Here is a 15,389-nt window from a genome sequence, read left to right as displayed (position 1 = left end):
GGCTCCTCTGTCCTCCACTCGTTACCTGTATTAATGGCACCTGTTTGAACTTGTTATCAGTATAAAAGACACCTGTCCACAACCTCAAACAGTCACACTCCAAACTCCACTATGGCCAAGACCAAAGAGCTGTCAAAGGACACAAGAAACAAAATTGTAGACCTGCACCAGGCTGGGAAGACTGAATCTGCAATAGGTAAGCAGCTTGGTTTGAAGAAATCAACTGTGGGAGCAATTATTAGGAAATGGAAGACATACAAGACCACTGATAATCTCCCTCGATCTGGGGCTCCACGCAAGATCTCACCCCGTGGGGTCAAAATGATCACAAGAACGGTGAGCAAAAATCCCAGAACCACACGGGGGGACCTAGTGAATGACCTGCAGAGAGCTGGGACCAAAGTAACAAAGCCTACCATCAGTAACACACTATGCCGCCAGGGACTCAAATCCTGCAGTGCCAGACGTGTCCCCCTGCTTAAGCCAGTACATGTCCAGTCCCGTCTGAAGTTTGCTAGAGTGCATTTGGATGATCCAGAAGAGGATTGGGAGAATTCATATGGTCAGATGAAACCAAAATAGAACCTTTTGGTAAAAACTCAACTCGTCGTGTTTGGAGGACAAAGAATGCTGAGTTGCATCCAAAGAACACCATACCTACTGTGAAGCATGGGGGTGGAAACATCATGCTTTGGGGCTGTTTTTCTGCAAAGGGACCAGGACGACTGATCCGTGTAAAGGAAAGAATGAATGGGGCCATGTATCGTGAGATTTTGAGTGAAAACCTCCTTCCATCAGCAAGGGCATTGAAGATGAAACGTGGCTGGGTCTTTCAGCATGACAATGATCCCAAATTGGAGGATGATGCATTTTATGCGCCTATTCTATAATGATATTCATGCTGTCAGTACTTTGATTAAGACATTAGGTAACACTTTACTTGACACCTAGTGTCATAACACCTTATGATACGGTCATAACCATGACATAATGAGTCATAACAGCTGACATAACTTGTCATAACCTGTCATAATATGGTCATAACATTGTCATGACACAAATATATAGGTCCATAAACATTTTTATTCAAACCAAATTATAATCAGTAGCAAGCTTTAGACCCCAGGAATGGTCCGGAATAAAATACTTAAAAAAGACCTCCAGTCCTCCTCCTCTTCCTGTTCTCCCTCTCAAACTGAACATGACGTCAGTAGGCCTAGTTCGCGCGCACAGATAATGCATTTTTTTTTTTGGTCGGGACAAATTGACCTCCCCCCTGAAGTGCCACCGTACACAGCACAGTCATTGGTTAGGCAGCACAAAAGGGTTTGATCAGCAAGAACAGGACAGGCCAGGGTTCATGATAGCCTATCCATTGCAGTGTGTAATGCAGTGTTAAATACACCATCCCAGCAGCGCAAAAAAACTCGGGAAGGAAGTACATTTTCTTAGAAATATAACATATCCCTGTGCTTCTCCATGCATGCTCTTCCTATAGCCTATAGTAAAGGCTATGGGTCATTTGATTGAGACCACACTAGGCCCACTCCCAGCAGAGAATCAGGGATGAGGGGCAGCATCACATCGAGATATAATAATAAGCAATTCATTCTCAAACTCTGAGCAATATGACATTTAATTGATTACAAATGACATGACCCTCCCCTAGACTGAATAAAAAAATAAATACAAAACCCTCCCCCTGACTGAAGTTGAAAAAGCATGACCCTCCCCATTTTCCTCCGGGTAACTATTGTGTAAATGTCGACCTCTCCCTAACTTGACTTACTTTTGACTTAAACCCTTTCACTCGGGTTCTGTGTTGAGTTGTTTTGTGTTGAGCCAAGCCTTAGCATTTAGCCTATCAATCAGCATAACTCGTTTTGCTACTGTTTCTCCAGGTGCACACCCAGGGCCAGTTAGCCTACAGGGAGGACTACGCCCAGGATGGTTACGCTACGGACTGCTGCGCTGCCGACCACCACCCCCACCAGATCCCCCTCCTGCCCCCGCGGGCCCACTCCCCCCTGCCCCTCGCTGCGGACCGGGGAGGCTGGATAGGCACACCCCAGCCCTCACTGGAGGGGGGCCTCCGTAGTCTACCTGATTCTGGTCGCGCCTCGCCCAGTCTGAGAGACGGAGAGTTCTTCCTACGCCTCCTTCAGATGGAGGTGGAGAGGATGGAGGGATGGTGTCAGAACATGGAGAGAGAGGCGGAGGAGAACGAGCTGCCGGAGGAGGGTGAGGAAAGGGGGAGGGAGGGAGGGTGGGAGGGGGGTGAGACATTGGATGAGGGGTGGGGGTTGTCAGAAAGAGGAGAGAGTAAGTTATAGGAAAGATGGACTGGTTTGAGCCTTAGCTCACATATTGCACACGTTTGACTTTCTACTTCCTTTGTCCTGACACCCCCCGACCCCCCCTCTTCCTGTTTCCTACATCCTGTTTCCTGTGTGTTTCCTGTCCAGTTCTGGAGCTGATCCGTAACGCGGTGGGCAGTGCCCAGATGCTCATGTCTCAGAAGGTCCAGCAGTTCTTCCGCCTGTGCCAGCAAAGCGTGGTGAGCGGGTGTGATGGTGATCACACGCGCGCTTGTGTCTGTGTGTGTGTGTGTGTGTGTGTGTGTGTGTGTGTGTGTGTGTGTGTGTGTGTCTGTCTGTCTGTGTGTGTGTGTGTGTGTGTGTGTGTCTGTGTGTGTGTGTGTGTGTGTGTGTGTGTGTGTTTGTTTAACTATCCATGTGGGAACCAGAAGTGCTCACAAGGATAGTAAAACAAGGAAAATGTGGGGATATTTCGCCGGTCCCCTCAACAAAAAAGGCTATTTTAGGCTCAGGGGTTAGGTTTAGGGTTAGGGTTAAGGTTAGGGGTTAGGTTTAGGGTTAGGGTTAAGGTTAGGGGTTAGGTTTAGGGTTAGGGTTAAGGTTAGGGGTTAGGTTTAGGGTTAGCGTTAAGGTTAGGGGTTAGGTTTAGGGTTAGGGTTAAGGTTAGGGGTTAGGGAAAATAGGATTTTGAATGGGAATCAATTGTTTTTATCCACAAGGATAGTAAAACAAAGGTGTGTGTGTGTGTGTGTGTGTGTGTGTGTGTGTGTGTGTGTGTGTGTGTGTGTGTGTGTGTGTGTGTGTGTGTGTGTGTGTGTGTGTGTGTGTGTGTGTGTGTGTGTGTGTGTGTGTGCGCGTGCATCTTCTCTCTCTCTCTACCAATATGAATGAGACCTAGCTATGGGGATATCTACCAATATGAATGAGCCCTAGCAATGGGGATATCTACCAATATGAATGAGACCTAGCTATGGGGATATCTACCAATATGAATGAGACCTAGCTATGGGGATATCTACCAATATGAATGAGACCTAGCTATGGGGATATCTACCAATATGAATGAGACCTAGCTATGGGGATATCTACCAATATGAATGAGACCTAGCTATGGGGAAATCTACCAATATGAATGAGACCTAGCTATGGGGATATCTACCAATATGAATGAGACCTAGCTATGGGGATATCTACCAATATGAATGAGACCTAGCTATGGGGATATCTACCAATATGAATGAGACCTAGCTATGGGGATATCTACCAATATGAATGAGCCCTAGCTATGGGCATATATTCTACTGCTAATACACAGTTTTCTCCTAATCATTTCTCATGATCCCTACCCCACTTATGATTTATTTAACCCTTACCTCCACCCCTCACCCCTCCAGGACCCATCAGCGTACCCCCAGCCCACCTCTCAGGACCTGTCCGGGCTGTGGGACCTGCTCCAGCTCAACATGGAAGACGTCAGGGTCAAGTTCCAGCACCTCCAGAGGCTCAAGGACTCCGGCTGGAGGCTGCCCCCAGACAAGAAGGTGAGAGCTGGGGTCCGCTTGGCCTTGCTGCCCCCCCTGACCCTGGATCATTCCCCAGAGCTAAGATGGCAGAGTGTCAGAGAGTGGCACAGATGGTGCTGCTGCCTCCAAGCCAGCCCTGCACAACTTCAAGAGAAACTGAGGGGAGAGGCTTTGAGCCGAAATGGCTCAAAGCGTTGAGCTTTAAAGTTTTGTGTTAGTTCTGAATGCCAAAATTAGCGGAGCCTGTTAGAGCTAAAATGACTGAGTGCTGTTTCAAAGCTTTATGGCAATACTTCTGATGTATTGTTTTGGGGGAGACAGGAAGAACAAAACTCACAGTAGCAACTGACAGCTATTAATGAGCTCTTACACATCATTTCTCTCTCTTTCCTTCCCCTCTTCCTCCACATACTGATCCACATTGGTGTCTTTATTTGGCCTGAAAATTCTGCACTCCTTTTTTTTTCCTTGTCTACTCTACCCTTTTGTATTGTTTCATGGTTGTCTTTATTGTGTTGGTTTGAATTGTTTCATGTATTGTACATGACATTATCCATCTGTCCATCCCTACAATCTTCTGTTTGCCCTTGATCCTTCTCTCATGTTCTCCCTCAACCCTTCCATCCTTCCATAATGTCCACCACATCCCACTGACTACCATCCTTCCATAATGTCCACCACATCCCACTGACTACCATCCTTCCATAATGTCCACCACATCCCACTGACTACCATCCTTCCATAATGTCCACCACATCCCACTGACTACCATCCTTCCATAATGTCCACCACATCCCACTGACTACCATCCTTCCATAATGTCCACCACATCCCACTGACTACCATCCTTCCATAATATCCACCACATCCCACTGACTACCATCCTTCCATAATATCCACCACATCCCACTGACTACCATCCTTCCATAATATCCACCACATCCCACTGACTACCATCCTTCCATAATGTCCACCACATCCATTGACTCAATCCCCCCCTCCTCCCTCAGGACGACAAGAAGCTTCCTCCCCCATTACCAAAGAAGCCAGCAGGGGGAGTGACCGGCAGCCTCCGTGCCGACAGCGTCAGCGACCCCTCAGTAGAACGAGGGGTAGGAGGAGGCGGAGGGGTGCTGGTGGTGCCCCATAGCGGGGGTGTGGGGCGGGCCGTGCCTGTCCGGGAGAAGTCCCTCGACCTGGGGGACAGACAGAGGACTGAGGCCCGCAGGAGAATGCTCCAGACCAAGAGGTCCGCTTCCTTCAGACAGAACTCAGCCACGGAGAGCGCGGACAGCATCGAGATCTACATCCCCGAGGCTCAGACCCGGCTCTGAACATGGAGATCAAGCCCTTTATCGCAGTGAAGAGAAACCGACTCAGACCCGACTCCTGGGACAGGCCAAACGTAGAGATAGAGTCCCTTGTTGGAGAGCCATGCCACCCTAGAACAACCACAAACGGTTTGAGATTTACATCCCGAGGCTCAGACACTGAACATGGACATATAAGGAGACCCTTTATCAGACTGCTATCCCACCCTAAAAGAACCAGAGATCTACAGACCTGGCTCTGAACACTGGGACCGTCTAAACGTGGCCATATATCCTCTTATCTGACCGCTAGGCTAACCCTAGATCAACAACAACACTCCCAAGTCCCACTGAACCCCCATCAATGACGATATAGACCTATACACAAAATGTCTCATCCCTTCACTTCTGTCCCACCATCCCTCTGGGTGGACTGACCCTTCACTGCTGGGGATGCCGGGTCCCATCGTCATGCCATTCCAGGACAAGAAGTGAGCAAGAGGCGACAGCGGCCATTTTGTGGAATCTCAAAATGGAGGCTACAGGACCACAGTCGGCTCCACTCGGGTTTCTTCTCATCTTCGTGGTCAGAAATCAAATGGAGAGATTTAGGGTTTTGTTTTAATTGGGGGGGGGTTTAGAGCAATAAAGTAGAAAGAAGTATCACTCTTGTTAAGTCACTGGAAGGTGTAGTCAAGCAGCTGTAGCATGTATGTGCTTGCCTTTTCACCTAACGTAACCTAGCCAAGCTTGGTTTAGCCTAGGCTAGCGTAACCTAGCGTAGCCTATCTTAGCCTAGCCTAGCGTAACCTAGCGTAGCCTTTCTTAGCCTAGCCTAGCCTCCATCCTCACAGGAAATAAGGGCTTCACCGGGACAAACCTCAACCACTCATTTTTACATTTTACATTTTAGTCATTTAGCAGACGCTCTTATCCAGAGCGACTTACAGTTAGTGAGTGCATACATTTTTCATCCCACTCCTGTGGGATAGAGCAGATGATGGAAAATGGATGCTCGGCTCAACGTCACACAAGGCTCTAAGGTATCTCAATAACAACTAGCTACTGTTCAACACCCATTGGCTAGTTGGCTACATCCTCTGACGACTGTGTAACACTCACTCAACATTCAACTATGGATGACATTCAACCTACATGCATCCTACACAAGACCCAGTCTGCACTCATTCATCTAAGGATATATTCTCTCTCCCAACTCTTTCCTCTTGGCCCGAGCATCCGTCCCTCTATCCATCTGTCTGGGTAGCAGTATACTAGACTGTTTGAAAAAGCGCGTGTGTTTTTGTACATAGTGTGCACGATACTGTTCGCCAGAGGGAAGCTTTGTAGTGTAGCACGGCCTACTTGACAGCCGGAGAACATCACAAACAAAAACCTGAAGCTGTTTGCTTTTTAGATATTCCTTCTGACGTGTAAGGGTTTGGCGGTGGGTGGGTGTGGGATGTCGTGGTGGTATGATTTCTTCTGGGGGGTTGAGTTGAGTTGAGTTTTTAAGCATATTGAGATTTCACAAATGGACCTTTTTTCTCTGTGAGATAATGGCATCCCCCGGTGGCCAAATGGGGAATCACAGAATCCCTTTGTCAGAGGAGGGTGTATTGGCCCCGTAAAAATGGAGACTATGTAGCAAAAAGTCTATATACTTTTAGAAATATTTATTCAATTTCCAACAAAAACTTGGACAAGTGATCAACGTTTCACTAAAATGCTTTTTCAAGATTTTAAATCGAATCACCAAACAAAACGGCGCTGCCAAGGGCCCCAGACGATCTGCCTGTCTGCCTCCTCCTCCCTCTATGTAACTCCAGTCCAAGGTTCTCTTCAGGGGTGGCGAAGACAATCCCCCAATTTCACACCCCTCAGGCTGAGAGAAGGATGATCGCTTTGTTAAGCCTCTCCTTTCTCCCTCTCTCTCTCTCTAACTCTCACTCTAACTCTCTCTAACTCTCTCTCTCCCCCCCCTCTCTCTCTCACTCTCACTCTCACTCTAACTCTCTCTAACTCTCTCTCTCTCCCCCCCTCTCTCTCTCTCTCTCCCTCTCTCTCTCTAACTCTCTCTCTCTCTCTCTCCCCCTCTCTCTCTCTCTCTCTCTCTCTCTCTCTCTCTCTCTCTCTCTCTCTCTCTCTCTCTCTCTCTCTCTCTCCCCTCTCTCTCTCTCTCTCTCTCCCTCTCTCTCTCTCTCTCTCCCTCTCTCTCTCTCCCTCTCTCTCTCTCTCTTCCTCTGTTCCTCTCTCTCCCTCTCTCAGAAGCTTTGTCATGTGTAGCCTATACAGTGAAATCCACTCTAATTGAACTAAAACCCTCCTCTACAGACTCTTCTAAAACCTAATTCACTGTTTCTCCTCTTTTCCCCTGGAACGAGGGAATGAGGGAACGAGGGAATGAGGGAACGAGGGAAGGAAACAGGGTACAGTACAGCAGGCTGTCTGGATGCTCTACGGGTCACATGGTCTATCTGTCTCCAGTAACCAAGGAAATACTGAGGTGTGTGTTACCCAGGGGGGCTGTGGATGCTGTGGATTCGAAAAACATTTTTAAAGTGACAGAAACAAAAAGATATGATGTGTGCACGTGTGTTTGCACTCTCAACGATGGGTGACATTTTGTGATGAACAAAAAGGGCTGCGTTTGCAGTGTGTGGGCGCGGGACCTTTTTGAGCGATATACTTCGAGGCCTAATTGTGAAGTGATTATGTTAGCACGACCTGCCTTTCCTTTTTATATATAATCGGAAAATGGAATGAGCTGAACATTTTATATTTTAATGGAAGATGTATATTTTATAATGTTATTTACCTACATTTCTAGATGAGTAGAGATTGTATGTAAAGAAAATACATATAGAAAGATGTGGAACACAGTATTATAAACTATAGCGTTGTGTAATATTACTGCTATGTGACATATGCAGAAGTAGTTTTTCAAATGTGATGAATTAATATGTAGGAGTGGTATGGTCCAAATCACAGGATATAAATGGCATCTCTCTCTCTCTCTCTCTCTCTCTCTCTCTCTCTCTCTCTCTCTCTCTCTCTCTCTCTCTCTCTCTCTCTCTCTCTCTCTCTCTCTCTCTCTCTCTCTCTCTCTCTCTCTCTCTCTCTCTCTCTCTCTCTCTCTCTCTCTCTCTCTCTCTCTCTCTCTCTCTCCCTCTCTTTCTATTTTTCTCTCCATGTGCTTAACCAGCTAGATGTGGGGTTATTCTTGTAATATACTAAAGGTTTATACACAAATATGTAAATATTCTGGAGATAAATATTCTAGAAGAGTATGAGGTTTAGTTGAGTTAGGCAGAGGTCTTTCTTTCCTTCCGATATCGCTGTAGTCCTTGCATGCTTTTTAAGATGCCCAGAAAGGATCTCTGTCTCTCTTTTGGCCGTTAGTTTAACCACAAACCAGACCCATATATATATCTCGGGGCCTTTTCCTGTTCAGATATCAATAAATGTAATACTTTTATTTATCCACTGAATAGCCTACCACAGATGGTTTAGGCCGGGATTCAATCCGATCACGGGTTTTAGGCTTTGCAGCTTTAAAAGGCAACGTTCCCACGTTCGCAGAGATCCCATTCACAGTAAATGCTGCATATATTGGCTCGATAGGACATTTCCTTTAAAAGCTGCAATGCCTGTAACCACAATCACAGATGCAATTCTGCCTAAGTTTCAAATGTCCCCTGCATCGTGAGATATTGTGTTACAGTGTTGAAACCTCTCAAGACAAACAAGCACAAAGACAGACAGCTGCTGCTCTTTCCACTGTGAACGATTCTCCAAACCTGAAGACATTGTTCCTAAGGATTATATACCTTCTGCATGAACACTACACAGGGAGGGACGTTCCATTCAGCCTCGGTACAGCTTCATGAACACTACACAGGGAGGGACGTTCCATTCAGCCTCGGTACAGCTTCATGAACACTACACAGGGAGGGAGGTTCCATTCAGCCCCGGTACAGCTTCATGAACACTACACAGGGAGGGACGTTCCATTCAGCCTCGGTACAGCTTCATGAACACTACACAGGGAGGGACGTTCCATTCAGCCTCGGTACAGCTTCATGAACACTACACAGGGAGGGACGTTCCATTCAGCCTCGGTACAGCTATCATATCTTACCACCTAACTTTCATCCCTCTGGTTATTCTTGGTCTGTTTAAACACCTTTTCTGGTCATGGGTGCGACTGCTATAGACTGTGTCAACTTCTCTACTGTAAGTGTGATAGACTGTCAACTCCTCTACTGTAAGTGTGATAGACTGTCAACTTCTCTACTGTAAGTGTGATAGACTGTCAACTCCTCTACTGTAAGTGTGATAGACTGTCAACTTCTCTACTGTAAGTGTGATAGACTGTCAACTCCTCTACTGTAAGTGTGATAGACTGTTAACTCCTCTACTGTAAGTGTGATAGACTGTCAACTCCTCCACTGTAAGTGTGATAGACTGTCAATTCTTCTACTGTAAGTGTGATAGACTGTCAATTCTTCTACTGTAAGTGTGATAGACTGTCAACTTCTCTACTGTAAGTGTGATAGACTGTCAACTCCTCTACTGTAAGTGTGATAGACTGTTAACTCCTCTACTGTAAGTGTGATAGACTGTCAACTCCTCCACTGTAAGTGTGATAGACTGTCAATTCTTCTACTTTAAGTGTGATAGACTGTCAACTCCTCTACTGTAAGTGTGATAGACTGTCAACTCCTCCACTGTAAGTGTGATAGACTGTTAACTCCTCTACTGTAAGTGTGATAGACTGTCAATTATTCTACTGTAAGTGTGATAGACTGTCAACTCATCTACTGTAAGTGTGATAGACTGTCAACTCCTCCACTGTAAGTGTGATAGACTGTCAACTCATCTACTGTAAGTGTGATAGACTGTCAACTCCTCTACTGTAAGTGTGATAGACTGTCAACTCCTCCACTGTAAGTGTGATAGACTGTCAATTATTCTACTGTAAGTGTGATAGACTGTCAACTCCTCCACTGTAAGTGTGATAGACTGTCAACTCCTCTACTGTAAGTGTGATAGACTCTCAACTCCTCCACTGTAAGTGTGATAGACTGTCAATTATTCTACTGTAAGTGTGATAGACTGTCAACTCCTCCACTGTAAGTGTGATAGACTCTCAACTCCTCTACTGTACATTTGATTTGCTGGACCTTCCTTTGTTCAACCAGACAGGCTCACTCTTTAACAATGGGCCTGGGTCTTGCCTCCAGGTTCACACTGGGTCAATAGCCATCTCTGGACACAGCACCAGGACAAACAAGTGGCCAGTTTCACCCCCTACAAATTTTGCAAACATCATTCAGACGGAAGATCAAACTTCCAGTACCTCAATTTCTAGCAGTATCTCGAACCCTGACCCTGGTCACATGTCTTCAGGGCTTTCTGGAAATACAACGGTGGAGCCACCCTGGAATCTAAAACAAGAACGTTTTCAACCAGGAGTTCCAAGAACCTTTTTCCACTCTAAAGTGACCCAACGGTTCTGTTCCTACCCGTTGAAGTGAGTTGAACCCTCCACCGGGTCGACCTGGTCACCTGGTTTTTAGTGTACAGGTACGAACCCTACAATCACAGACAGACAAACGGCACAGCAGCCATGGGGGGAGGTTATTGGGTCCTAGTAGCCGCATGTGTGTGTGTGTGTTTGTGTGTATGTGTGTGTGTGTGTATTTGTGTGTGTGTGTATTTGTGTATTTGTGTGTGTGTGTGTTTGTGTGTATGTGTGTATTTGTGTGTGTGTGTATTTGTGTATTTGTGTGTGTGTGTGTGTGTGTATGTGTGTATTTGTGTGTGTGTGTATTTGTGTATTTGTGTGTGTGTGTGTGTGTGTGTATGTGTGTATTTGTGTGTGTGTGTATTTGTGTATTTGTGTGTGTGTGTGTGTGTGTGTATTTGTGTGTGTGTGTATTTGTGTATTTGTGTGTGTGTGTGTGTGTGTGTATTTGTGTGTGTGTGTATTTGTGTATTTGTGTGTGTGTGTGTGTGTGTGTGTATTTGTGTGTGTGTGTGTGTGTGTGTGTGTATTTGTGTGTGTGTGTATGTATTGTATTTGTGTGTGTGTGTGTATGTGTGTGTGTGGTGTGTGTGTGTGTGTGTGTGTGTGTGTGTGTGTGTGTGTGTGTGTGTGTGTGTGTGTGTGTGTGTGTGTGTGTAACCACACTGTGACGTCCACCTCTAGCAGGCTCCAATGACAAACTCCTTCAGAACCATCAGAACCATAGCGACATGGGTCAGAGATTACTGAGCAATTACTGTGTAATTACAAATACCCTGCCTACCCGTAGAACATTTAACACATATAAATATCTCTTCAATTACTCTCATTAATCGTGTTATTACAATGACTATAATTATTATGATTAGTATGATTATTATTATCATTACTACAAAATTACTATGGATTATTACTATCACTGTCATTATTGTCAATAGTGTTTGTTACTTCGATTATAGCTATGGGGGTATAATATTTAATAATAATAATAATAATAATAACACTATTCTTTATTCAGTTTGTAAAGTCAAGTCAAAAATAAATCTGTCGATCTAGAAGATTCTCTTATTGCTGCTACTGTAGATGAGAGGGCAGATTTTGGAAGGAAAGTAATCGTTTCTCACTCCCCGTCCCCGTCTCTCCTCTAGTAGTTGTTTGAGAGATTTACTAAAATGGACGGAAGGATAACTGGATATAAAGATGAATAGGTGGATGGGACAGAGTGACCAAACCAAATGCATAAAGACAGAAGGCTCTTGTGGAAGACCAACAGAGCTCTTCCGTGTATATTGTAGCGTCCTTAAACCAAACACCTAGCAACCTCCTTTCCCATTTTCCCTTTCTGACGGACAGACGCCATGGTTCCTCAATGGACAGGTTGCTACAGAGTCTTTTCTTTTCCTTGACTCATTTTATTGCTGTTTTCATTTTTTTATTCATACACTTGTCGTTTGATACAGTGCCATTGTCCAGTATTATACACAGATGAGCTGAAATCGACGTCTCTTTTTTTGTTTTGAATTTAAATGAATGATGGTGGTGTTGATCTGTGGATTGACTGACTGCAGCAAATAGAAATAGTGACTTCCCCCCCCCCCCCTGTAGAAAAAGAACACGCCCATTTTGTTCGTCACACCTATTGGACGAGAGTCGAAAAGATGGGGGTGGAGCCAAATATGTGCCAACCAATCAATGGGGCAAGGGTGTTGCACAGTGAAAGTGTAACTGTAAAATCATGTTTCTGATTTATTGTGTTGTGGTTTTACATGTTTTTTTTTTTTTTATGTATATATATATATATATATATATATATATATACACTACCAGTCAAAAGTTTGGACACACCTACTCATTCAAGGGTTTTTCTTTATTTTTACTAGCGTGGCTATTTGAAGAATCTCAAATCTAAAATATATTTTGATTTGTTTAACACTTTTTTTGGTTACTACAGATTCCATATGTGTTATTTCATAGTTTCGATGTCTTCACTATTATTCTACAATGTAAAAAATAGTAAAAATAAAGAAAACATCTTGAATGAGTAGGTGTGTCCAAACTTTTGACTGGTAGTAATATATACAGTGGGGAAAAAAAGTATTTAGTCAGCCACCAATTGTGCAAGTTCTCCCACTTAAAAAGATGAGAGAGGCCTGTAATTTTCATCATAGGTACACGTCAACTATGACAGACAAAATGAGAAAAAATTATCCAGAAAATCACATTGTAGGATTTTTTTATGAATTTATTTGCAAATTATGGTGGAAAATAAGTATTTGGTCAATAACAAAAAGTTTCTCAATACTTTGTTATATACCCTTGTTGGCAATGACATAGGTCAAACGTTTTCTGTAAGTCTTCACAAGGTTTTCACACACTGTTGCTGGTATTTTGGCCCATTCCTCCATGCAGATTTCCTCTAGAGCAGTGATGTTTTGGGGCTGTCGCTAGGCAACACAGACTTTCAACTCCCTCCAAAGATTTTCTATGGGGTTGAGATCTGGAGACTGGCTAGGCCACTCCAGGACCTTGAAATGCTTCTTACGAAGCCACTCCTTCGTTGCCCGGGCGGTGTGTTTGGGATCATTGTCATGCTGAAAGACCCAGCCACGTTTCATCTTCAATGCCCCTTGCTGATGGAAGGAGGTTTTCACTAAAATCTCACGTTACATGGCCCCATTAATTCTTTCCTTTACACGGATCAGTCGTCCTGGTCCCTTTGCAGAAAAACAGCCCCAAAGCATGATGTTTTCACCCCCATGCTTCACAAGTAGGTATGGTGTTCTTTGGATGCAACTCAGCATTCTTTGTCCTCCAAACACGACGAGTTGAGTTTTTACCAAAAAAGTTCTATTTTGGTTTCATCTGACCATATGACATTTTCCCCAACTCTTCTGGATGCACTCTAGCAAACTTCAGACGGGCCTGGACATGTACTGGCTTAAGCAGGGGGACACGTCTAGCACTGCAGGATTTGAGTCCCTGGCGGCAGTGTGTTACTGATGATAGGCTTTGTTACTTTGGTCCCAGCTCTCTGCAGGTCATTCACTAGGTCCCCCCGTGTGGTTCTGGGATTTCTGCTCACCGTTCTTGTGATCATTTTGACCTCACGGGGGTGAGATCTTGCATGGAGCCCAGATCGAGGGAGATTATCAGTGGTCTTGTATGTCTTCCATTTCCTAATAATTGCTCCCACAGTTGATTTCTTCAAACCAAGCTGCTTACCTATTGCAGATGCAGTCTTCCCAGCCTGGTGCAGGTCTACAATTTTGTTTCTGGTGTCCTTTGACAGCTCTTTGGTCTTGGCCATAGTGGAGTTTGGAGTGTGACTGTTTGAGGTTGTGGACAGGTGTCTTTTATACTGATAACAAGTTCAAACAGGTGCCATTAATACAGGTAACGAGTGGAGGACAGAGGAGCCTCTTTAAGAAGAAGTTACAGGTCTGTGAGAGCCAGAAATCTTGCTTCTTTGTAGGTGACCAAATACTTATTTTCCACCATAATTTGCAAATAAATTCATTAAAAATCTACAATGTGATTTTCTGTAAAAAAATCTCAATTTGTCTGTCATAGTTGACGTGTACCTATGATGAAAATTACAGGCCTCTCTCATCTTTTTTAAGTGGGAGAACTTGCACAATTGGTGGCTGACTAAATACTTTTTTTCCCCACTGTATATATATATATATATATATATATATATATATATATATATACACACACAGTTGAAGTCGGAAGGTTACATACACTTAGGTTGGAGTCATTAAAACTCGTATTTCAATCACTCCACAAATTTCTTGTTAACAAACTATAGTTTTGGCAAGTCGGTTAGGACATCTACTTTGTGCATGACACAAGTAATTTTTCAAACAATTGTTTACAGACAGATTATTTCACTGTATCACAATTCCAGTGGGTCAGAAGTTTACATACACTAAGTTGACTGTGCCTTTAAACAGCTTGGAAAATTCCAGAAAATGATGTCATGATTATAGAAGCTTCTGATAGGCTAATTGACATAATTTGAGTCAATTGGAGGTCTACCTGTGGATGTATTTCAAGGCCTACCTTCAAACTCAGTGCCTCTTTGCTTGACATCATGGGAAAATCAAAAGAAATCAGCCAAGACCCTGGTTCATCCTTGGGAGCAATTTCCAAACGCCTGAAGGTACCACGTTCATCTGTACAAACAATAGTATGCAAGTATAAACACCATGGGACCACGCAGCATCATACCGCTTAGGAAGGAGTTCTGTCTCCTAGAGATGAACGTACTTTGGTGCGAAAAGTGCAAATCAATCCCAGAACAACAACAAAGGACCTTGTGAAGATGCTGGAGGAAACAGGTACAAAAGTATCTATATCCACAGTAAAACAAGTCCTATTTCGACATAACCTGAAAGGCCGCTCAGCAAGGAAGAAGCCACTGCTCCAAAACCGCCATAAAAAAGGCAGACTACGGTTTGCAACTGCACATGGGGACAAAGATCGTACTTTTTGAAGAAATGTCCTCTGGTCAAGGTGAAACAAAAATAGAACTGTTTGGCCATAATGACCATCGTTATGTTTGGAGGAAAAAGGGGGTTGCTTGCAAGCCGAAGAACACCATACCTACCGTGAAGCACGGGGGTGGCAGCATCATGCTGTGGGGGTGCTTTGCTGCAGGAGGGACTGGTGCACTTCACAAAATAGATGGCATCATGAGGAAGGA

The 15,389-nt window shown here is 44.4% G+C and overlaps 1 protein-coding gene across 1 annotated transcript in view; it reads left to right on the top strand.

The window, feature by feature from the left end:
* The window catches only part of LOC121537281 (disks large-associated protein 3-like), a 32,202-nt gene extending 26,453 nt beyond the window's left edge, over positions 1–5,749 (top strand). The window contains exons 12-15 of the mRNA XM_045206819.1: positions 1,902–2,241; positions 2,466–2,557; positions 3,713–3,859; positions 4,852–5,749. Of these exons, the coding sequence (XP_045062754.1) occupies positions 1,902–2,241; positions 2,466–2,557; positions 3,713–3,859; positions 4,852–5,175 (903 nt within the window). The 3' untranslated portion in view covers positions 5,176–5,749. The remainder of the gene's footprint in view (positions 1–1,901; positions 2,242–2,465; positions 2,558–3,712; positions 3,860–4,851) is intronic.
* The last annotated feature ends 9,640 nt before the right edge of the window (positions 5,750–15,389 follow it).

Source organism: Coregonus clupeaformis, chromosome 24 (assembly GCF_020615455.1).
Source record: "Coregonus clupeaformis isolate EN_2021a chromosome 24, ASM2061545v1, whole genome shotgun sequence".
Classification (NCBI taxonomy): Eukaryota; Metazoa; Chordata; class Actinopteri; order Salmoniformes; family Salmonidae; genus Coregonus; species Coregonus clupeaformis.
Note: the sequence above shows the minus strand (reverse complement) of the source record. Positions and strands in the feature narration are given on the sequence as shown.